Source organism: Syngnathus typhle, linkage group LG2 (assembly GCF_033458585.1).
Source record: "Syngnathus typhle isolate RoL2023-S1 ecotype Sweden linkage group LG2, RoL_Styp_1.0, whole genome shotgun sequence".
NCBI classification, from domain to species: Eukaryota; Metazoa; Chordata; class Actinopteri; order Syngnathiformes; family Syngnathidae; genus Syngnathus; species Syngnathus typhle.
The window spans coordinates 9587174-9610305 of NC_083739.1; the positions used below are offsets into that span (position 1 = coordinate 9587174).

A 23132-nucleotide genomic window follows, 5' to 3' on the forward strand; every position below is an offset into this window, starting at 1 on the left:
ATTCATGGATGATAATGATTGGAATTGACGTGGTGACGGGCACGTAGCACCAAACTACATTACCCATGATGCCTCAGTGAGAAAATTAACGTCCTTCATCGTCGTCATCCTCATCCATGGTTTGGAGCGGTCAACGCCAGCTTCGACTTCACGTCACCGTGGAAACTGGAGTGCAGGGGAAAATAATGTCGTGCCGCTCGGACAGGTACCTGACGAAAATTACGTTCACCCTCTTACCTAGAATATCACCCGTCATTTTGTACTTTGGTTATTCGTACGTTCGACGCTCCAGCGGTGTCCTCGTACTGAAACTCAAGATATTTGCATACGCTCCTTCTAAGACAGCTCGCATCGATTTCTTTGGCTTGAATACGATCTCTAATGTGTAAAATAGTTACTTTTTCTACATAAATACAATTTGATGGTTGAGCTTGGCTTCTGTGGTGTCTCGTCACCAAAAGTAGGTAGTTGAGTTGATGACGGAATATATTGCGTCACTGTTACGTGTATATTTTGTAAGTAAGTGAAAAGGGACAAAAGGAATCCGTCTTCATTTTAGCAAGCTCGTAAAGTAAAATTAAACTCAACGGCGAGAAATATTGTCTGCAAAGCGCAAACTGATGGCATTAAAACGGAACAGGCTTCAGGAGCAGTCTACGTAGCGGCCAGCGGAGGGCATGAGAGAAGGAGTCTGAACAGATGAAATCGCTTAACAAGTCAATATCAGTATCTCCTAAAACACTTGTTTTTGTATGCAACATTCATCAGAAAATCAGCAAAAATGTTCATTTGTTAAGTAAAAGCAGATGTTTGAAAATCTTATTCAACTCCTCAGTCTGATTTCAAAGTCAAAGTCTGCTTTATTGTCAATTTCTTCACATGCCAAGACACACAAAGAAATCGAAATTACGTTCCCACTAGCCCACGGTAACAAGACATAGTACACAATATACATACAAGTAAACAACACAAAAAAATAAAAACAAGAAGGCACAAACAGTGAATAAATAAGATTGATGAATTAATAATAAATAAACAAACATATTAAATAAGAGGAGAAAAACTGGAGCAAGTGTGCGTGCATACAGCAGACAGTCAGAATTCAGCCTGAAGGACTATAGAAACTGGAGAGTGTTTAACGTTGAGGCTGAACTCACAATATCAGGACATGGTAAACATTAAAAGATGAATCCCATATTAAAATAGTTTATTAATTTGATAATTGATTAGTTGTTGATCAATCTTTGCACTGCTAATTAATTGAATTACTGCACAAAGTCACCTATTATGTAACATGGGTTCGTGACGTGTAAATGCTGGATGTATGGCACTGATGAATTGCTGATTGTGTTCCAATAGATATCAGTAAATAATCAATGAAAATGGAATACCACTCTCTTTTTTAAGTGCTTTCCCGCCATCTTGTGGCATCTGTAGAGAACTGCAAAGCCCACTTCAAGGCTTCTTGTCCATGGTTTGAGGCCTGCAGCTGCATTATGGTTATCGAGTTTTACAGTTGGTGCAATTTACAAGCTGAGTGAGCCGTGACAAATGATCAGTTGAAGACATGTGCCGTTTCGTTACTTCCAGGTGCTTCCATTAATACCGGCCAAGCAGCTCGTTGTTGCCAGTGTTACACTGATCCTCTTAACACACGTGCAGATAGATGCCAAAGAGTAGTGAGGACACGTGGGCACTGACGGACCTAAAGGCAGAAGCACCTAAGCCGAGTTAGCTTCTTGAAGAGTCAAAATCAAACCTGACTACTTCATGACTTTACTTGATTTTCCAGTTTACAAATTTGGACAAGGTTGAGGGTCCGTCACTGCTTTGAAGTAGTTGCCACGAAGACAAGCCCCATGGAGGATAGCAGATTGTCAGTCAACATAGATAGAAGTCTGCAGGATTGTAGCGGAGCCAGAATCTCCGGCTGTTGGTCCCTGAGGTCCGACTCCAGGTAGGAATTGGCTGCGGTACTGTTTTCTGTGGCGTAATCAGGATTTGTTTTGTTTTTACAGCAGCACTTGACATGCTGTGTACGCTCTAAATAATAGAGGAATCATTTGTTGATCGGGTTGATGAGCATGCTGTTAAAAACGGGGAAGCTTCACAGAGCAAAGGGGTCAACAGTACTTGATCTAAGAACAGACAGACGTGTAAAAGAGAGTACAAATAGCAAAAGCAAGGCAAAGTCAATAGCAAAAGAGCAACCAGTTATACAGTTTCATGTTTATACTGTTTCTCAACTCTGTTGCTTCAGATGCTGTGCACAATTCGATACAAGCTGACAAAAGAATGTGTGTTTTTTAGCGGGAGCAGCGACGATTCTTTGGACCGGCTCTTTCCCCCCGCCAGTGCCCCTCGCAGGAAGAGCACCACATCCCTGAGTAAAACTGAGCCACCCTTGCTTCGTACGGGCACACGCACCATATACACTGCCGGTCGACCTCCCTGGTACGACGAGCACGGAGCACAGTCCAAAGAGGCCTTCGTCATCGGTACGATGTGTTAGTAACCAAGTACAAATACTTTGCTCTCGTTACTTTGGTAAGAAAGACTCAAACTTTATGGATGATGACTGCAGCCACTTTGCTCTTCTCACGATGAGCACTATGTAACTTATGAAAGATGTATTTTGGGTTCACATATATTTGAACGGCAGGCTTATGCGGGGGCAGCGCCTCAGGGAAAACCACCGTGGCCAACAAGATCATCAAGGCTCTGGATGTGCCCTGGGTAGTGCTCCTGTCCATGGATTCCTTCTATAAGGTGACATTGCCAGACAGTGTCTGTATTACGCAGTATTTGCCTCAGATGACTCAGAGAGAGTCAAACCTGGACTGCTGCCTCAAAGCGATCAAAAGATCTCTCTGTCTCCATCGTGTGGCTTAGATTTGTGTGTGATTGTAACTGAATTGAAACCTAATCATGCTCAATTCGCAGTTGCAAATTTTCTGCACTGTCAATATGAACTAATGTCCTGTTTAGGAATGAAGGTATGAAAAGGAATTTTTGATCAATCAAAATGGTAATCAACAGATTAATCAATTACACTGGAAAACGGCAACCTTTCATCAAAGATGGCTTTATGTGTCCCTAAATCTATTTTTGACAGTCTTAAAAAATGTCAACATTTCTTTCTAGCACATCGGCTTTTGAGGTCTTTTTAAGTTTTGCTTTTAAATTTGACATATAAAAGCTTGCTCAATTTGGAGATTACCATGTGTTTATACCTATGAAATTTCACACAAAAAGTCGCCTGCTGCCTATTATTGTTATTATTATTATCATTTATTTTTACATTTATTTATTATGTATCTGTGGTTAAAAAATATAAGAGCAGTGTTATTGAAATTGGTCTGGCTTTAAGCACACTACTTTTGCGTGTTGTGTTTTGTCAGGATTTGTCTCCTGAAGAGCAAGCCTTAGCGGCAAGTAACGACTACAACTTTGATCATCCGGGGGCCTTTGACTTTGAGCTGCTGGTTGGCACTTTGCGCAAACTCAAACAGGGCAAAAGTGTGAAGATCCCTGTGTACGACTTCACCACACACAGACGACAGAAAGACTGGGTGAGCTTTCATCCCAACTGGCCAGATCGTACAGTTTGTTCATTAAATCTCCAGTGAGATAGTCGAAGAAACAATTTGTCACTTGCTGGAGAATTGAAAAGATTTTCTCAGGGTTGTAATAGCATGTCTGTGGTATGCTTTCATCCAAAATAGTTCAAGATTGAGAATTATAGACGTACTTTTACCACATATTTCTTGGAATGAAATAGTTTAGTGGCAGATTTCATGCAGTGAGCGTGACTGCCCTCTTTCTGTTCAACATGCTGCTGGCCGCTTAACAACTACTTGGAGCACGTTTTCAAAGCCAAGTCCTCAATGGTGTCTCTGTTGTGTCTGGTTTCTACAGAAGAATGTCTACGGCGCAAGCGTGATCGTATTTGAAGGAATTATGGCGTTTGCAGACAAACATCTTCTTCAGGTCAAGCGAAAGAAAGCACAGCTCCATCTTGTGTTGATCGAAAAACAAAGCGAAGCTCTTTTAAGCGTCCGTTGGCCTTTGCTCGTCCCGCCCGCAGCTCCTGGATATGAAAATCTTTGTGGACACGGACTCGGACATCCGGCTGGTCCGCCGCCTTCGTAGGGACATCACGGAGCGCGGGCGAGACATGGAAGGTGTCATCAAGCAGTACAACAAGTTCGTCAAACCGGCATTTGAGCAATACATTGAGCCCACCATGAGGTTGGCCGACATTGTGGTCCCCAGAGGTCAGAATTGCTACAGTTTCCAACATTTACAATGGCTGCTCAGGGCTCGAAACTAACGATTGCCCGATTGCCCGGGGCAAGTAGCGATGGCAGACGGGCAAGTAGAATTTTTTCCTCACTTGCCCGAACTTGCCCTGCCATAATACCATGTTTTCAAGCTGTAAAAAGACGATTTTGTGCATAATTTCTCGCAACATCTGCCGCTTCTGGTCCGACATTTTGTTTTCTAGGGAGCGGTTAGTTTCTCGTGTAAGTCTGCAATACATTGATAACGGCAAAGCGCTTCGTAATTAAATGCATGCTCCCTTACCCGTCCCTGGCTCTTCTGCGCCTGCGCACCAGCAGAGCTTGTTTCCGGTTGGCGGATACGAAGGCATATGAAGGCAAAACTTATAGTGTTGTCTTTTTTATTGCAAAAATGTGTCGGGCAAGTAAAAATCCACTCCAAAAAATGTCGGGCAAGTAAAATTTTGTTTCGGGCAAGTAAAATTTTCTCTAACTTGCCCGAGGGCAACTTGGGCAAAAAATAAGCTTCGAGCCCTGCTGCTTTTTGGGTTTTTTTTTTGGCACTTGCCACACTTTTTGAGGAAAATAATCATAGCAAATATAAGGAGTGTCATTTATTGGAGTTACCAAGGGCCCCCTTATCATAGAAGTATTGATGTATATATAGCCATGTTTTTTTGTGTTAAAAAAATACATAAATTCACAACACTCAAACTGCTTGACTGTCACGTGACATGCCAGAGACGCTCGGCCGGCAACTTCCCTCAGCCACACCCCTTCGTTGTTGTCATGTCCTTCACCTGCTCTCTCTTGTTACCTGATCTATTTAAACCCTGCCCGTGTATGCCTCCGTTTTGGTGTCTACTGTTGTATCTCGTCTGTGTCCGCGCCTAGTGTTCCTGTCTTGCTCATCTATATTCCCCAGTCTTGTCTGGAGGCTCACGGTCAGAATCTGTTCACTGTTCACCCCCCCAGTTTGAATTTTCTTGCGTTCATGCAATGTGTATCTGATTTTATTTGTGATTGCCTGAACAGTTCATTTGCGATTTCTTTCAAATTCGACCGAGTCGCTTTCCTATGTGGTCCTCGGTCGAGTACGTTTTTGAATTTTTGCAATGTGACCTACAGACTAGTTGGGAGGGAGAGTGACTGTTTTGATTGTCCGTGAATCTGTGAAGTTGTTTTGAGTGACAAAACGAGAATTGTAAGTTTCGGACTTTTCTTCTCTCGTCTCTTCAAGGTGGTGGCAATATGGTGGCCATCGATCTGATAGTCCAGCATGTGCACAGCCAGCTGGAAGAGGCAAGTTATGCTGTTTGACTTTGTGGCCCCATCTAGTGGAAGGAAGGATCCTCAGGTCAAAAAACTTGACAAAACTTGTATTGTGGCCAAACTATGCTGGGTGATTCTCTATTTTAATTTTCAAGCACTTTAAAATGAGGAGTTTGTTTTCAATAGTCTTGTACATACACAACATCCACTCAAAGTTTCTTGAAATATAAGATTGAGACCACGTTTTATGATTTGTCCAAAGCTTTTAAAAATGCATGTGATTGCCCTAGGTGTCATATCATTGGCAGATAAAAGCATCTTTGAGCTATTTTCTCTTGTCATTGTCTGTCTCATTTGCTACTTTCTCTTTACGCAGCGTGAGCTCAGTTCCAGGTACGCTGAATTGCATTTTCACTTGACATCGTTTTAGTGTGCTAAGTAGATACAATCATCGGGAACATGTATAAATGTCATATTAAGTTGGGGGCGTGTCATTTATTTCAACTCTTTTTCTTTAAAAGCAATTACACAGGTCTGAATTTATTTTATTTAGGATTTCATTTATACATCTCGATTCATTCACTAAAATCTTTCTGTAAGATTGTGTTGAATGTTCCCTTTTTATCCCTGTCCTGCTGTTTATTTCCTGTACACAGTTAATTTTGAACGTGTCCAAAAATGTCCTGGTATCAATCGTAATCAGTTTTTTCTTTTCTTTCTTTTGTCAGGGCACTCCTAGCATCCGCCCAGCAGACTCAGACATTGCCGCAGATGCTCAGTGTGTTGGAAAGCACCCCGCAGGTCAGAGGCCTCCATACTATCATCAGGTAGCCCCACCCACTTGCTCCGCCTCTTTTTCTATTTTTGCTGCAGGACAGTTTGTGAACCAGAGTACTTTCTGATAGCAAAAATTCATTGGACTGAAAATGATGACAAAAGCTAGTCTAGGGTTGCGCCACCTAGACTGCAAGCTAACCTCAGCTGTACAGGGCGCAATCCATCCCTGCGTCAGAAAAGTGAATCTGGATGATAAAGAGCAGAAAAGGTTTCATGACAAAATGGAGAGAGCATGAGATTGTTTGGTTAAGAATGTTGGGTCCTTGAAATTGCCAACCACACGAGCAAGGGGCCATATATCCTGCACCATAGGACGTCGCGTTTTTGCCCTTGTGTGTCACTTGTTTTTCAAATGTGAGCATACATTTTAAAAATAAGTATCATACCCTGCTCTATAAATGTAACCTCAATGACCTTGGTCAAATGACATGTTAAGTTTAGTTTAGGTTCAATCAAAGATCACTTGAGTTTTTTGCCACTTGGATGTTTGTATGACATCATGGTAAAAATGTCCTTACTAACATTTATTTCTCTCCCTTGCAGGAATAAGGAAACCAGTCGAGATGAATTCATCTTCTACTCAAAGAGATTAATGCGTCTTCTTATAGAACATGCACTCACCTTTTTGCCATCACAGGTGTGTCGTTGATAACTAACTACAAAGACAGTTGTGACTTATCATACGTGAAAGTGTCTCAGTGGATGTCGGGCGGAAACCGATATGGCCAAACTTGGTCAATTTCATGTTTCACAAATTGATACTTGATACAAATTAAACAATGCATGCATTTTTTTGGTTTAGTTTTTTTTTTTTTTTTTTTTTTTCCTCCACTGCTCTTGTTGACATGCTTGACTCATGCATGACCATAAGTGGGCTTTTTGCTTTGTCAGCCATGCAAGGTCAACACTCCACAGGGCCACGAGTACCAAGGCCACAGATACGGCGGCAAAGGGGTGAGCATTGTCCTCCGGCCAAAGAGTGTTTTCTGCAGATGTACTGACAAGCCAACTCATGCCCGCAGATCACCGGCGTGTCCATCCTGCGGGCTGGAGAGACCATGGAGCCCGCCCTGAGGGCCGTGTGCAAGGACGTGCGCATCGGCAAGATTCTCATCCAGACGAACCTTGACTCGGGCGAGCCGGAGGTAGGAGCCTCTATTAGTTTACTACTGAGGTTGCAAGAACAGTTTTTTTCCTCCACATGACATTGATTGCGCAATTGCGTTGCTTGTATAAAGAAACACTTTTCTCGATGGACTTATGTTCTGAACTCAGAGCTGTGTATCTCCTTGTCCAACCATGTCTGGAATGGATCCTCGACGCGATTAAAAAAGGTGGGGGGGGGGGGGTTAGGGTGCAGCTGGTTGTTACCATGACCACGTTGAGCCGAAGCAGTTTATGGGATGCTAGAATTAGCGCCAGGAGAAAGAGTATCGACGCACCCGAAGAGAGGAAAGGAAATATGTAATTTGGGCTCGGTAGCTGGTCAAAGGGGGAAAAAAAAAGATGAATTGATTATGGTCCTCAAGTTTCTTTCAAATTTACACTATTTCAAGCAAAATAGTGTGACACCATCAAGTGGCAAACTGTGGAATTACTCCTAAAATAAACAGGAAACTATTTAAAAAAATAGAGGTACCCACAATGGAGGGGAATTTACTGTATTACCCCCCCCCCCCAACCCCCACCTTCTTTGCGAGCCTATTGGGCACCAAGCGAGCTAATCGTCCAATCGCGTCTCAAGAACCCCGTTAAACAAAAGACGAAGCCTTTTAGTGATCGTTTCTCTCCACGTGATAGCTTTCTCCTTGGCAACTACCGCTCCTGCTTTTGTTACCATGGCAACCCATGTCTTTCCCAGCTTCATTACCTGCGTCTGCCCAAAGACATCAGCGAAGATCACGTCATTCTCATGGACAGCACCGTGTCCACCGGGGCTGCTGCCATGATGGCTGTTCGAGTGCTTCTGGTGGGTTCGCACACAAAACACATTCGTATTCATGCAGTACACCACCACAATATTATGGCCCCCTATGAGACCTGACCAAGATGACAAAAGTCCTTTTTTGACACAGCCTAAGCATGATTAATCCTTGTGACTTGTCAACCTGTATTTCATCATAGTGTGAGCTGTGCCCAATGTTTGTCCTTATGAAGAATCAAAATATTACACAGTGCACTTTTACAGAATTCTATTGATGTCATTAGATTGCAAGTAGCATGCAATGCAGTTTACTACGAATACATAGTCCCAGACATGACGTGACATTCTTAAATTGCGACTGGAACGATTAATGGTATTTCCATTTGCACCAATGAGGAAAAATCATTTGGGATGGGTGTTTTGAGGCACTAGCATGCTCGCGGCAAAAATAACTATCTCAAGGCAGCATTGTATACAATCATAATGGCAGAATTTTGTATATCACTGGGAAAAAAAACATTGTGAATTTACTCATTTATTTCTGAAAATGGTTGAAGTAGTTCTGGCATCTGGATCAAGATGCCTTTTTTTTTCTTTTTTTTTTTTTTTTTTAAATAATGTCTCTGGAGCCAATAGATTTTATATTGTGCTACCACTTGACAAAATAAAATTGAGTAACTTCAACTCATTTTTTTCCAGAGTCGAGTAATAAATGCAAGCTAGCAGTATTAACAACCACAAGAGCGTGACCGAGCGGTACATGAATACATAAAAACAATAGTACATTATAATTATGAATGAGAACAAAACAGCAAGAAAAGGCAGCAGCATTGTACAGAATGTCTAGTTTACTAAATGTGGAGCAACAACAAAAGAAAACACACTAGATAGCGTGTGTGCATGCAGGACCACGAAGTGCAAGAGGAGAAGATTCTGCTGGTGTCGCTGCTGATGGCTGAGCTGGGTGTGCATTCGGTGGCCTACGCCTTCCCCAAAGTGAAAATCATCACCACGGCTGTGGACAAGAGCCTGGACCACTCTTTGCACGTCATTCCCGGGATCGGTAAGAAGTCACCCGCCGCTTTCTTATTCACAGCTTGGTAGAGAGCAGCTCCTACACAAGCACACGTTCCCAAAACTTTCCGGCTAATGGGGTTTCCGATGAAATTTCACGAACTGAAAATGCACCATAACCTTGATAGGCCAACTTAATTTGTCTGTACGTTTTTGAAAACGCATATCCAACTGTTAACTGTTATATGATTTCTTGTAGAGCAGGACAGCTCATTCCCAAATCTTGAGTCAGCATCTGTTGCACAAATTTGCCGTTCCGAAATTCAGAGTGCACCAAAAACAGGCTATTGGGTATATATCATGCTTGTGTGCTTTCAGGGGACTTTGGGGATCGTTACTTTGGCACAGATGGATTTGAGAAATGCACTGAGGACCAGGAACAGAGGCCACACTGATGCGCCAAACAACTTTGTGGTGTGTTTTCACTGTGGTTAAATGGTCTGAACTCTTGGCCCAATGTTGAATTTTAATAGCAGGTAGGTTTGGGTCAACCTGTTCAACATCTTCAGGAATCTCATGACTTTGAGACAGCAGCAATCTTGTGACCTTAAGCAATAACAGTGTTAATATTAACGTTTTTTTCCCCCCCAGGGATTCATTGTAACAAGGTTCCACTCGTATTATTTTACGTTGTGATACTAAAATGTTCATACTCTGTTCATATTCTGCTTATTAAAGTTGAAACACCGTCAAGGGCATAAAGACAAACTGGCACTTCAGCTGGTAATGATTAATTTAAACATATTACTAGCAGGGGCTAGGAATTGGGATGTGATATTATTTAACGTTTTTGTTTTAGTATAGTTGGCCCCAAACTAAACGACAAGACATTTTTCTTCATAAAAATAGTGCCATTGCCTGCTGGCTCTCTTTTGTCTCCAGCTAGCAGTGCCAACTAGGTCCTAGCACCGTGACATCAAGACGTAGACCGTGAAGGGATCCATAAATCTGTAAAAATACCATAGGCACAATTAAGATAGCTGCCCTCGGGCCTCAGCCATGAGGGGACTTCTCACTTAAGTCCATGCCTTGAATCTGCTTAATTGTAAGTGCTGCCTCAGTCCCGTTACATCTCATATTGTTAAATCTTGAATGTACTGATGTACTTAAAGTATGAGCATTGTTCCAAAAGCTACTTGCCTACAGATTAAAACCAGTCATATCTACCTTTTACAGCAATAATATATAGAATATTTTAATTTATTGTTATATCGATGTTGGTACAGTACTTCCAGCGTGAGCACTTAAACCACTTTAGCAAAAACACGGAATAAAGTTAAATTTGCCAATTTGTCATACACTTAATGTCCTACAGGGGTCACTGGTGATTATAGTCAGCACTCAAGAACAGCAAGCGATTTCTTGCGCGCACCTTGTTTAAGGACGCTTATTTCCACATTCATCCATCCATCAGTAACGCTTGTCCTTTTCAGAAGGTGCGGTGGGTGTGTACGAATCAAACGATCAACGTGTCATTTGTGGGTTTGCACAAAAAAAAAAAAAAAGACCAGCACAAGTCATGATTATTCCCACGGATGCACGCGTCGTGATGACTGTGTGATTCTAATGATCTCTCATCCGATGTAACCTTTTCCTCGACCGCGAGCCTCTATGATGAGCCCGACGCTCTCATCCATGCGCCCATTCACGTCGTACTATGGCGAAGACGTTGTGTGGACCCCACCCCCACACATCCACGCGTGTTTGGGCTCGCTACGCGGATGTCACACGACGTACGCACGCACGCCGCGTCTTTCAAGACAGCGCGAGTAGACTCACTCGACCACGTGACTCCTGCCTCAAGGTTAACCTGTTGCCATGGAGACAAAGCCACCAATGAGAATTCGGCAGACTGTTGCGATGTCGGCGGCAAGCTTTTTGTTTTAATGGGGTGACCTATTTTCACCCCCGTCGTCCTTCCGAGTCCCCCCTTCTCCTGTTCCACTTGCGCACGAGCACACGCGGCTCTTCAAACGTACGCAGATGGGGAAAAACCACGCACAAGACACTGCCAACGTTTTAACCCATCTTACTGTTTATTTTCCATGCGCACATCATTGGTGGGCAATGAAAGTCCTTAATATACTATTTTTTTTCTGAAATGTATCTACCTGCCTTTCATTGATAAAGGGAAAGCAACATAATTCCTGCAAATCTACCGCCAGGTCATTCACAGTTATCAAAGTCATGACCTAGACATCCACGACACCACCTAACGATTTAATTTGAAGTTCTATGTCGGTTACGAGCCAGCCGGTGAACGCCCGTTGTCATATGTTACAATGGAGGAGATAGAAACGCTAACCTGTGGAACCTCCTGGACGCTCGATCCTCGCACTTCGATGCGCATTTAAGATGAGATGCTGCTTAATATGGCGATGTGAAAACAAGTATTCTTTTAGATGATGCGAAAGGTTTGAGAACCACGGTAACATTTGCGCATTTTTAATCAAAAGCACTGTTTACATGAAACATTTTCGCATCCAAAACTTCAAATTGAACTCTTGGCTTTTTTTTTTTTTAAATAAGCGAGACTATGAGATAAAGCATCTGTTTTTAAAGTGCCACTTTATTACAAAAGTATAAACTTGACTGACATTTCATGGATAGTAATCTTGATATAAAACATTACAATCTTTTGCACTTAGCACTTGGATCACACGCTGCTGGAGTACAAGACCCTGTAGTCTGAAGAGCAAACACAAAACATGAGCTACCGCCACACAGACTGACTCAAGTGGGCGGAGCCATCCAGCCATCCGTCCGGTCGGATGGGCGCCCCCCGAGTTTTACGATTTCAAGAAAAACAAACAACACACGGGATTTTCTTTTTTTTTCTTTTTTGTTAATTTTTACATTGCAGCTGTTTGTGTCACAAGATTACTCATTCCATAACACAATTAAACATCATAGAAAAAGATAGATTTCTTGACACTGAGGATATATTTATTATTCTTTCTCTTTTGTAATATACATACACATTGCATCAACATACAGTATAACCACACGCTTTGCTGGGAATATTTGGTCAAATGGAATCATAGTCCAGGATGTCTTCTCATGTATTTTCCTCTCCTTATTTCATTTGAACACAGATAGAAGAGCGAGTGTTTGTCAATGGAGGAGTGACCAGATGCGACTTATACACACCAGCACGACGGCAGCTTTGGCAAAACTCAAGCCAACGTTATATGAACACAAGGTATAGCGACGGAATGATGAGGTGAGTGAGTCGAGCCAGCGTGTTCACCCTTAAAGACTCAAGCGGTTTAGTCCTCTTTGCGACTCGAAAGTGGCCTTTTCCTCTACAAAGAAATAAAGCAACACACTGGCAAAAGAAACTGCCAACAACAACAGAAAATAAAAACATTAATAGAGGTACAACTCGAGTGTTTGATTTTTTTTTTTTTTCCCCCAACCTGCTTTTTTTTTTTTTTTTTTTAGCATGCAATTCGTAGCAGGCAAAGTGCAGGACAAGCTCAACAAAGTAAAACAGCTCATTTACAGACAGCAGTGTAGAGAGAGACAGTGTTCAGTCTATGTTACGCCAGACATGATGCAGAGAAGAGTCGGTCGGGTCCGAGATGAAAATTCTTGGTGCCAGTGTTAAGGAGGAATGCAAAAAAAAGTGTGCCATTAGTTTTTTCTTAAAGGGCAATTTAAATCAAGATGTCAAAACTTTGTTAGATTTCTAATCTGCATATCTTTTTATCAGATGCTGTTTACCTAGAGCTAAGGATTTGTTCTATTAAAAAAAAGTTTAAAACGTGATTTGCAAGTGCCTGTTCTTTTTCTTGATTTGTACAGTAAATAATTCATGAATTTATCAAAACAGTAGCTGAAAAAGAAGAAATGCACATCAAGAACCTAACAGAATGTTTTGATAGCTTGGGTTTGGTTCCCCAGGAAGTTAGAATACTCTCATAATTGTTTCTCTTGGTCCCTGAGCTTTCCAGTATTTTGACAAGTAATTCATCCCTTTGAATAATTGACGCCGCATCCTGAATCCCATCATGACCAACTTCAGATGGCCCACTCAAAAGTGCTACCAAATATTTCTCAAGGCTGTGCTTTTTTTTTTTTTTAAATTATTATTTCTCCGGCCCATCAAGGACTGTTACCCGCTAGAAATTAGGAAGAATTTCAGTTTCGCTCTTCCATGTGCTTTACACACTTGTCGTCTACGGATGAACGAGTGCTACTGGTACCTACTGATTGCTCTGCAATGCTTTTGTGCTCACAACCTTTGGATTCCTTCGAAGCTTTCCAGTTTGGACTAAGCCTCGGCCGTAACATATAAACCTTGGTATTTAAGGCCGCTGGAGCCCAGGAAAGGCATGACGTAATGTAAACAGCATGTGTTTGTCGTGTAATGTCTGTGTGTGTGTCGGGGAGAGGGACAGGGCACGATAGGAACTCAACCGTCAATACTTGTGGTATAGGCCAGCGATTCCCAACCTCTATGTCACGACATATGAGTGATACAATTGCACTTTATCGCTCTGAAAAAAAATAATTTACTGCAAATAATGTGTTTTGAAAGTTTATTCTCTCAATTTTTTTTATCAAAAAATATATGAATGAGTGGGAGGCATGTGGTCAAATAAATGAAAATAAGGAAAAAAGGAGCGCAATTAAATAGGGGATTTCACAACTCAAGGAGGAAAGGATAATCTGAATCTGTACCGTCTATCGAAATAAAGCCCCTAATGTCAAAGATGCCTTGGATGAATAAAGGTTGGGAAAGACCGGCGTTGGCGGCCCCTCGACGGAAAGGGGCCGGCGCGGCAGCCCGCTCCTCCTCAGAGCCCCGTGACGTACATCTCCATGCCGTCGTTGAAGGTGAAGATGGTGGTGGTGCTGGAGGTGGTGGCGCCCTGCTTGACGTCACCGATGCTCTCGTACAGGCTTTCCCCGGGCAGCAGCAGGGCTTTGGCGGGCAGGTGCTGTAATTTGGGGTTGTGCTGCGTGGGTGGCGGAGGAGGCGGTTGCTGCTGCTGCAAAGGCTGCTGCGCCTTCTTCCTCCTGGGCCGCAAGGTGGCGCACGTGTTGGGCGCTCGCTCTCGCCTCCAACCGACTCCGCCTTCCAGGTTCTCGTAGGCCGGCTCGCACTCCTCTGTCCCGAAGGACTCGTAGCAGTGGTCGTCCAGGGAGCCCACGGGCACTTTGCCCTCCTGAGGGGCCCACGTCTGGGGCTTGACCACTACGCTAAATCCCCCGTCGCGTTCCCGGTCCCGGTCGGGGCGACCCAAGGTCCTGAAGCCGGGATTGGACGGCGGCGATCCGGGTACGGCTCGTTTCTTCTTGGCCGGCTTACACACCTTGGAATACATCTCAGCCACCTGAAATTTGGAGATGATACAATTTTGGGGAATTTCAATTTTGGGTTGAGACAATCACGCACCTGCGCTCCAACTCAAATAAATGCCCGGCCGTGCATTGAAAGTGCATCGGTGGTTGGGTCTATTTTTTTAAGCCTTGGTGGTGCGTGCGACCGCAGTAACATTAATCTGTGTCAAACTATTATCCCTGTAAATTGATTTTGTTCCAGTCTTTTTTCTAAGCTATTTATTTAAGTCATTAGAATAATCATCGCACCCCTAATTGAATAAAAAAAAAAAATCACATTAATGAGCCTGACATAAACACTGTTTTACAGATTGTCTGCTTACTTCAGTTTTTTCGCTTGTTTTGAATTAAAGTGTCAAGATGTGACTCGGGGCAGATCTATTCACCCTGAAAAATACTATTTGCCCTATCACTGTAACAATTATTTTATAATTTATTTAAGCAAATGTATTTTTCCAAAACAATGATATTATTTCATGTGGATTAATGGATTGTTTTTAGTATGGTCAACATATTACAGTTGATGAATGTCAAAGTGGCACTTTTTTTGTAGATGGTTCAATGAAGCCGATACTCACCACTGCAGCAGATGGTTGGATGTTCTCCATGGTGTGCGCCCCCAGAGGTACCAGGGCCTTATTGTGGAGCATGAGGACATCTTCATCCTCTGGAGGCTTCCAAATGTACTGCTCTCCATTTCCCATAAACATCACTTCCTGTCAGCAGAGCAACCAGTTACATACGAGCTACCGCATCACACAAAACGAAGGATTGTGAAGTGTGCGACCCTACACACAAGGGGGTAAATTGTTTTAAATGTGGCCCCAAGAAATAACATGCACATAAAAATGCTCCTCCTTGCAGAATGGACCATAAACGTCGCTTTTAGGTCTTTTTGGGTTATTTGGAGTGTGGATGACTCACTTTCAGCATCTTGCATCAGCCGCTAGAAACGTGCTGAGTGGCTCAGCAACAGACGGTGCACGTGTAATCCTGTCAAGCTAATTTGGGGTCGTGACATCTACTTTGAACTCTGTGACCTCACACGGGCAACAAATGTCTCCCACTGTGACTTGGAGGGGAGCGGATGGCGTGGTATTGTGATACAAAGCATTCAATCTGCGTGCGCACCTGCTGCGGTCGTGACTCGACGATTCACACGTGGTCGCGAGTATACATGCACTCATCATGGGCATGAATCTCATTTTACAGATTTTGATAGTTCTTTTGACCACAATGGAAAGATTCTAAAACCCAACAGTAATCATGCAAACGGCACAGAGGGTCTGAGCAGAGATTTGAACCCAGAACCTACAATAAAATGACACTGAATTAGGTCTCCACTATTGCGGTGGAAAGGGTGGATCTAACTGACACGCCCCTAAAATGTTCATAAATGCTTATATTAATAGTTTGAACCATGAATATAGCACAGTACAATCCCAGAGCAGTTTGACATGTCGTTAGAAACTCATTTTACAACTTTACTCTTAAGATTTACTCTGACAAAATGGCACATCAACACAAGGCACCAACCTTGGGGAATGACGGCACATTAAAGGCATCCATGTTCCTCCGGGGCAACTTTGTGCTGTGAGGATGTGGCGGCGGAGGGGCAGGGTGAGAAGGCGGGGGGTGTTGCGGTGGCGGAGGCACCGGCGGGTCCCCCGTGTCCGTCCCGCTGTCCCTCTTCTGGGGCGCCTTGTCCGCTCTCCTCAGCTTCCTGACGCAGGCGTACTCCGCCGTCTCTTGGGGGTGAGGCGCGGACACCACCTGGGCTTCGGGTTCAGGCAGGCCCCCTTCCACGTCCCCGTCCGGGTCGGGCGGCGCCGGGGTGTTGGCAGGGACGGCCGGAGGGGCCGGAGTGTCCGTCTGACCTGCCCTGCCTACCATGGCATAGAGCGCGTCGTCAGTTCGCGTGGCGGAGGAGCTTCGGCCCACTTCTGAGTAAGTGTGCTCTCCGTCCTCTCCAGTCCCAGAGGGAATCTGGGGAAGCTGCCTGCCTTGAGAGCGAAGGATCACAGTTAGACCAGCGGAAAGGTCTCTACTGGTTTTGGATGCCTCCGCAGAACTCGTGTTGGTACCAGTCACCATAAAGCAGGGGTGGCCAAACTACAGCTTGTAAAGTAATTAGATTACTCATCAAAGTAACCTCTTTAGAATATCCTTTAATTACGCTACTGATTGTTTGATTTTAAACGTAATTCAATTGGATTACAAGGTAGTTTTAACAAGGGTCACTGGATCAATATTTTTGCACCCCTGAGCAGTTGTTGTGTTCGTCAATAAAACTTAGGGACGTAAATGGTAGCTTAGCGTGCTAACTTTGCACATGCCAGGTAGGTATGTCACAGATTTAACTTGGCCGCATTAACAGTAGTACAAAAACAAAGTAGCGGCAGGAACTTAGTTTTCTCTGAGCGGCACAAAGTCTGATTTTCTTAGGACTATTCTTTAAATCGGTTTGCTTCAGATTTTCTCAACATTTATTCTTGGAATGTACCTCCACCCTTCCCTTCAACGAGGAACAACGCAAATTCTTTGGACGCTATTTAAAAATCTGTCACCCAATGACCGCACAACTCAAAGGAGAGGGAAAAAAATGAGCGAGCGAAAGACTTACTTACTTTTGCCATTGCAGTTCATCTTGTTCATCTCGGTGTCTGATTTACTGATGGACCGTAGCTTGGACTGCCTGAGTATACCCTGATGACACACACGCACGCACACACACACAGGGGCCTGTTAAAGACTACAGTAATCAAGATGAAAGATGTGAATGATATGTTTCTCTGGGGAATAGACCTTTTCATAATGTTTGGAAACAGTAGAAGCCAGGCTATGTACTTTTGGTGATTGACTACCGCTGACTTAAACTGAAAACGATGACACAAACATGTTGTGTTTGGAGTCCCGCCACCAGATGTACCCCAAAAGGTTCCAGCATGATTCTTTTAATAACTTAAAAATAATAATTGTACTGTACATCATGCTGAAAAGGTCTATAGAGTTGCTTCATCCAAAGCAGGATGCCTACCATGTCCATGAGACGGTGTTTCCCACCTTCACTGGGGACATTGTGTGCCTTTCCCTTCCTGTGGTGAATACAAGTCACATGTGTTTACAAACTCTATAACATGATTCATAATTGTTTGACTATACTTTTTCTTCAGACAAATGTTTGTGTTTATTTCTATCGCGCGTGGTTGCGGTTAGCATCAAAAAGTGTCAAAAATTATTACGTAACAATAAGTGAAGGTCAATGGTCAATCATGAGTACCTCTTCCAAGTGTATGTGTACTGATTATGAGCATACATCAGAGTACACAATAACAAAACATACTAGCAGAGGTGGGGGACTTGAATCCTATGACTTACTTGGTGTGTGTCGTTTAAAAAAAAAAAAAAATCATGTTTTTGTCACAACAGTCAGTACAACCTGTCCCTTTAACGGTTCTTTTGTTGATAAGCTCTTGGAGGGAGTGAAGAATCAGACCAGGAATGAGTTCAGTTTTCCATAAAGAAGATTAGCAATTCATAGACAGGGGATTTAGAGTGAGCTTGACATCATTCAACAAGAGTCCTCCTCTTGGATCTGTCGCTTTTTATGTGTCTCTTGCTCTGCTCACAAAGTGTAGAGAATTTACTTCTGTTTTCTTGAGCGCATTGGTCCTGACCTTTGGTCTTTTTAAAATGGAGCAATGAAAAACATCACCAATGTTTTGCCTCACGTATTCTTGAAGAAGTATCCGCCTGGTCAAACCCCCAAGTCAAATGTGAAGGAGCCAGATGGCCCACATCTTCTGGCATGAACTATCCCAAACATAACAATAAGCACAGGAGCTAGTTCTTTACACATATGAATGTCAATCAATATGGTGACGAGAATGTGTGATGGGGTGGTGCCCTAGCTCCCGCTATTGACTAGCCGCCACTGCCTGCAAAATGTTCTGACTTAAACGTGACAGTCCCCCACCTCTTGTCTGCCGTGTAGCGTTCCACATAATCGTACCTCTGGCAGCCCACGCAGAGTACCACGATGAGGATAGTGACTACGAAGGCTGAGGCGGCAGCGATGGCACCCAGCAGCAGGACCTTGCCATAGGGAGGAGCCGTGAAGTTCAGCCCGTCCTGCATGGAGGCCATGTGGGAGCGCTGGCGCTCACTTGTTCTCACACGCGCTCACACTCACACTCTCGGCCTCACGCTCATGCACACAGGCAAGGGCCACGCTCTCTCGGGGATCTGCGATCACAAGGTACAGTGCGCTGCTTCAGTTAACACACAATCAATCTCTGTTTATCACTGCGCTCTGTTCCAAAATCAGCCTGCAACAGGTGAAAATCTGCGATGTACCATGACCATATAATCATTTTTCCTAGAGTAATTAAGTCAAAATGGTGCTTGTTGTCAAGTGAGCTGTCAAATTATTGTCCAAGCACAAAAAAAGGTGGATCACTCGCACGTCAAGGCACCACAGTATAAATTTATATTTCGAGAGATGGACATGCATGCTAGAAAGAAAATGCGCCCTGCACTTGTTGATTGGAAAGTCACAACAAGGCTTCTGGTCACCTAAGAAACAATCATAGCAGCCCGGCTGTCGTTATCTCTTTTGTGAAGTGACTAAAAGGCCCGGCAGAGTTGAGGGTAATGTGTGAGAAGAAAGGGGAAGGTGTGGGTGGAGATAAAAGTAGGAGAGCCGCGGGGGGGTACTGGGGACGATTACAATAGGCGTGGGAGTCGTCTGGTGTTTGAAGACGCTCCAACGCGGGGGACAACAAGAGCACCTTTCTTCCCTGGCCACGTCCGCCGCTCCCCGCCCATCCATGACGCCTCCCAGCACCCCCACCCCTCCTGCACCTGCCTGCGGTGCTGAGCCAGAGTGACGCCTCAGCACTGCAGTCTAATCTCAGGGCCGGGAGCCAATCAATTGGATGAGAGTGAGGGAAAAAACGCCGGGCTGCCTCCTCAAGACTACAGCGTCATTCATGTGCAACATCAGACATTCAACCACCTCCAAAGGTCACAACAGCGAGGCTCAAGTGGTCCACACATGCAATGATTTCTCAACAGCTAATCAAAACAGCTATTTTAATCACCGATTAATCATTTAGAGACATTGTTTAAGTTAAAATATTGTTGCAGCTATCGCTGGAAACAATTATTCCATCAATTATTTCCTCAATTAATCTGATTTAAAATATAATTTAATGGCAGTTACAGGTCATATACACACTACTGCAAATAATGATTATTTCTTGTATCGATTATAGTAACATTTCTCCTATTATTTCTATTATGTCATTGGTTTGTCGAAAAATATGTAAAATTTGTAGCTTTATCTCCCCCCAAAAAAGCAGACCTCTGATTCATGATGGATGGGTGCTTTGGTAGCCTTTTAATTGACTTCTAGCTTGGCTTGTGTTTTGACATTTAGGCCTGCCTTATCACATTTTAGTGCCATCATACATACCTGTAATTGCTATGAACATCAACACAAATAAACAAACCATATTACCGTATTTTCCGGACTATAAGGCGCACCTAAAATCTTCTCAAAAGCCGACAGTGCGCCTTATAGTCCAGTGCGTCTTATATATGGACTAAATTCCTAAATTCAAACTGGCGCGAAGCATTGTGTCATGAAATCAAGCATAAGTGGCCTGCTGAAGACTATGAATCATGAATCCAAAAGACTATGGATCATTATTTTGTGATTATAAAGTCATTTGTTGCATCAGAAGTTGAAATAAAAAAGATAAGATGGAGAATGATTCTATTAGGATTAATAATCTGACATGATGCATTAATGGTGCGCCTTATAGTCCGGTGCGCCTTACATAAGGATTAAGTTTTAAAATGGGTCATTCATTGAAGGTGCGCTTTATAGTCCGGTGCGCCTTATAGTCCAGAAAATGCGGTAAATCTTATTCAATTTCGGAAGTAAAGCGCAATTTAATTACGCTGTTATTGTATGATACGGCAGTTTGCAGCATCGAAACGTAAATATTGACGTCTCACAATGCTCACGTGAGGCGTTGGACATTTTAAATGTATATAGAAAGAAATGCAGGTTATTTATTTATTTATTTATTTATTTATTTATTTATTTATTTATTTATTTATTTATTTATTTATTTATTTATTTATTTATTTATTTATTTATTTATTTATTTATTTATTTCCTACCACATATTTACTGGCAACAGTCAAATAGGTGGTGTTAAAATTTAAACTATACCTCGTGTGGAATTGATCAATTTCGTTTTAACCATCATATAATACCCATAAACAAAAATAATAATTTTCTAGCCTAAACACTAATCAGGGGAAAACAATTTTGCAAACAGATTTTTTGTCTGATTATTTGACCGAACAAATATCAGAATAATCAACGATTGATTATTGCATAACGCCAGTTGTAATGTGTTCTGGTCAGATCACCTGTTGAACTGGTTAATGAAATGCAGTCAAGCATGTAGCCCGATTTTATTGGCGATTCGTCTCTTTTCTGATCGCGAGCACATGCATAAGAGCGGCCACAAAGTCAACAGAGAATTAAGGTGTAGGCTAATCCTTACAAAAATAGAATGGGGGGGGGGGGATTTAACCCACCAATACTGGAGGGTTTTTTTACGTTTCTAGGAACATGTGCTGCTATCTATATGCGTGTCCATTATTAATAACACGAGCTGCCTGTAGCCAGCGGCCTGCCAATCTGCTCAGGTTTTGATCAACCACCTGGGAGTTCACACATGGCGGAGCGAAAACCTCAGCGTCTGCGTGACACAAATAACTGAGCGCGCGCGCGCGTGCGCGTGTGTTGGGGGGGGGGGGGGGGATTCTATTGTGTGAGGATGTGAATTAGGTCAAATGTTGGCTTGCAAAAACGATTAACCGTGCGCCCCGTGAGGAAGAACCCTGAAGTGGAAGAGGGGAAGGTCATCTTTCCCTTTATGCTGTCGCGCCAAACGACAACCTTCCGTTACACATGTATGTATTATGTTTTTTTTTTTGTTTTTTTATCTGGTCATTGAAGCTTTCAAAAGTGCCAGGCCCTGACGGATAGCCTCACGTTCTTCCCTTCCTCCTCAACCCTTTTTCTCGTGTGCTTGCGCTCGACTGGATGCGCTTTGTAATAGCAGCCACAGCGGGCATCCGTCATTGGCTGCCTCTTGGCTCCTAGTGCGAAAAGAAGGAAGCGAGCGTGTGACAACAGGTTACAAAAGCAGCCAGAAAGCGGAACGGCAACGAAATGATGCAAGTCCTCACGTCCCCGCTTTAAGCTCAAATCAAAAGGAGAGGATGTCCCTGAGGTCAGCAGGACAACTCAAAGACCCCCGCCACCTCCCCCAACCCACCCGGCAGCATCCCCTGAGGGGCGTCGGATGGGTTTGCAAACAGAAACCTTAATTATCCCTCTGCGCATGGAAATGTGACATCGGAGGTATCTGCGTTAACCCCCTTTTGAGGTGGTGGGGGTAGCTAATGCAGTACAGGGGACGGAGGGAGGGGGTTCTGCACACGTGTCCGTGCCTTAAACGCGTGACCAGCGTGGACGTGGGGAGACTTGAGCACAAAAGAAAACGCGAAACATGGAAACAACACGTCCGCATTAATAATGCATGCGTTATGTAGTCCAATGTTAAGCACACATGACGCCCCCCCCCCCACACACCCACCTCACTTCACACACGCACGTACACACGCACGCGCGCACACACCCTTCAGGCATTGCGCTAAACCATCGCGTCTACTCACTCAGCTCCGAGGTTCGTAAAAGCGCACCATGAGCCCGTCCTTTGGATTCAGCTCGTCGGACCAGCAACCGCCCTCCAGCCAGCATAATCGATCAAGGTGCATGCGACGCAACGAGCATCCCTCCGTGGCCGTTGCCTCTTCACGCAGCACCAATGCACCGCATTGCATTTGGCATCGTTTTTTGTGTTGCCCGCTGACCCCGGTAACAGCGGGCTCTTGCTTCACAGCCAGTTGGTGTTGGGGTAGGTAAAGAGTGGGTGGGGATCGCCTGGGCAGAGCTACAGAATCTCCACGCGCATTCGCCTCCGACGTCCCTCAAGCCCCCGCCATCATCATCACTCGCGTCGCGTCCTCTGGGCTACCGAGCTTCCATGTGACACAGCAGGCACAGTTTGCAGGAGACTCCCGGATCTTGTGCGTCGTTCCCTTCTGACGCCATCTAGCGACAGAGGGGGAATTGCGCCTCTGATGGTGCCTCTTGTTAACGCTGCCATCCACCCTATTCGATATTAAACGATGTAGTTTAATATTAAACAAGCTATATAATGGGCTCATGAAAATACACTTCTGGAAAAAGACGATAAATCTCAAATTTCAGTCGATGTTTGAGTATCATGCACATGATTTTG

At 43.7% G+C, this 23132-nt stretch overlaps 2 protein-coding genes across 5 annotated transcripts; one reads left to right on the top strand and one right to left on the bottom strand.

The window, feature by feature from the left end:
* The first annotated feature begins 67 nt into the window (after positions 1-67).
* uckl1a (uridine-cytidine kinase 1-like 1a) lies at positions 68-10522 on the top strand. Of its 2 annotated transcripts, none has more exons than XM_061271891.1 (15): positions 68-205; positions 2311-2498; positions 2663-2769; positions 3402-3572; positions 3919-3990; positions 4088-4277; positions 5524-5585; positions 5932-5948; positions 6284-6382; positions 6936-7029; positions 7284-7346; positions 7415-7537; positions 8254-8361; positions 9223-9379; positions 9709-10522. In XM_061271891.1, exons 1-15 carry the CDS (start codon positions 117-119, stop codon positions 9783-9785), a joined length of 1617 nt encoding a protein of 538 aa, XP_061127875.1. In that variant the 5' UTR covers positions 68-116; the 3' UTR covers positions 9786-10522. The 2 variants fall into 2 exon arrangements, with proteins under 2 accessions (XP_061127875.1, XP_061127874.1); XM_061271890.1 differs by lacking the exon at positions 68-205 and adding an exon at positions 1496-1957.
* A 2921-nt stretch (positions 10523-13443) lies between these two features.
* On the bottom strand, positions 13444-22950 carry si:dkey-70p6.1 (uncharacterized protein LOC570575 homolog). Of its 3 annotated transcripts, none has more exons than XM_061271879.1 (7): positions 22504-22950; positions 18752-18984; positions 17777-17834; positions 17367-17445; positions 16276-16625; positions 15318-15455; positions 13444-14732 (listed from the first exon to the last, which is right to left on the bottom strand). In XM_061271879.1, the coding sequence occupies exons 2-7, from the start codon at positions 18883-18885 to the stop codon at positions 14193-14195; spliced, it is 1299 nt and encodes a 432-aa protein (XP_061127863.1). In that variant the 5' UTR covers positions 18886-18984; positions 22504-22950; the 3' UTR covers positions 13444-14192. The 3 variants fall into 3 exon arrangements, with proteins under 3 accessions (XP_061127863.1, XP_061127862.1, XP_061127867.1); XM_061271878.1 differs by having other exon boundaries at positions 16276-16742; positions 22504-22949; XM_061271883.1 differs by lacking the exons at positions 18752-18984; positions 22504-22950 and having other exon boundaries at positions 16276-16742; positions 17363-17445; positions 17777-17836.
* Between the last annotated feature and the right edge of the window lie 182 nt (positions 22951-23132).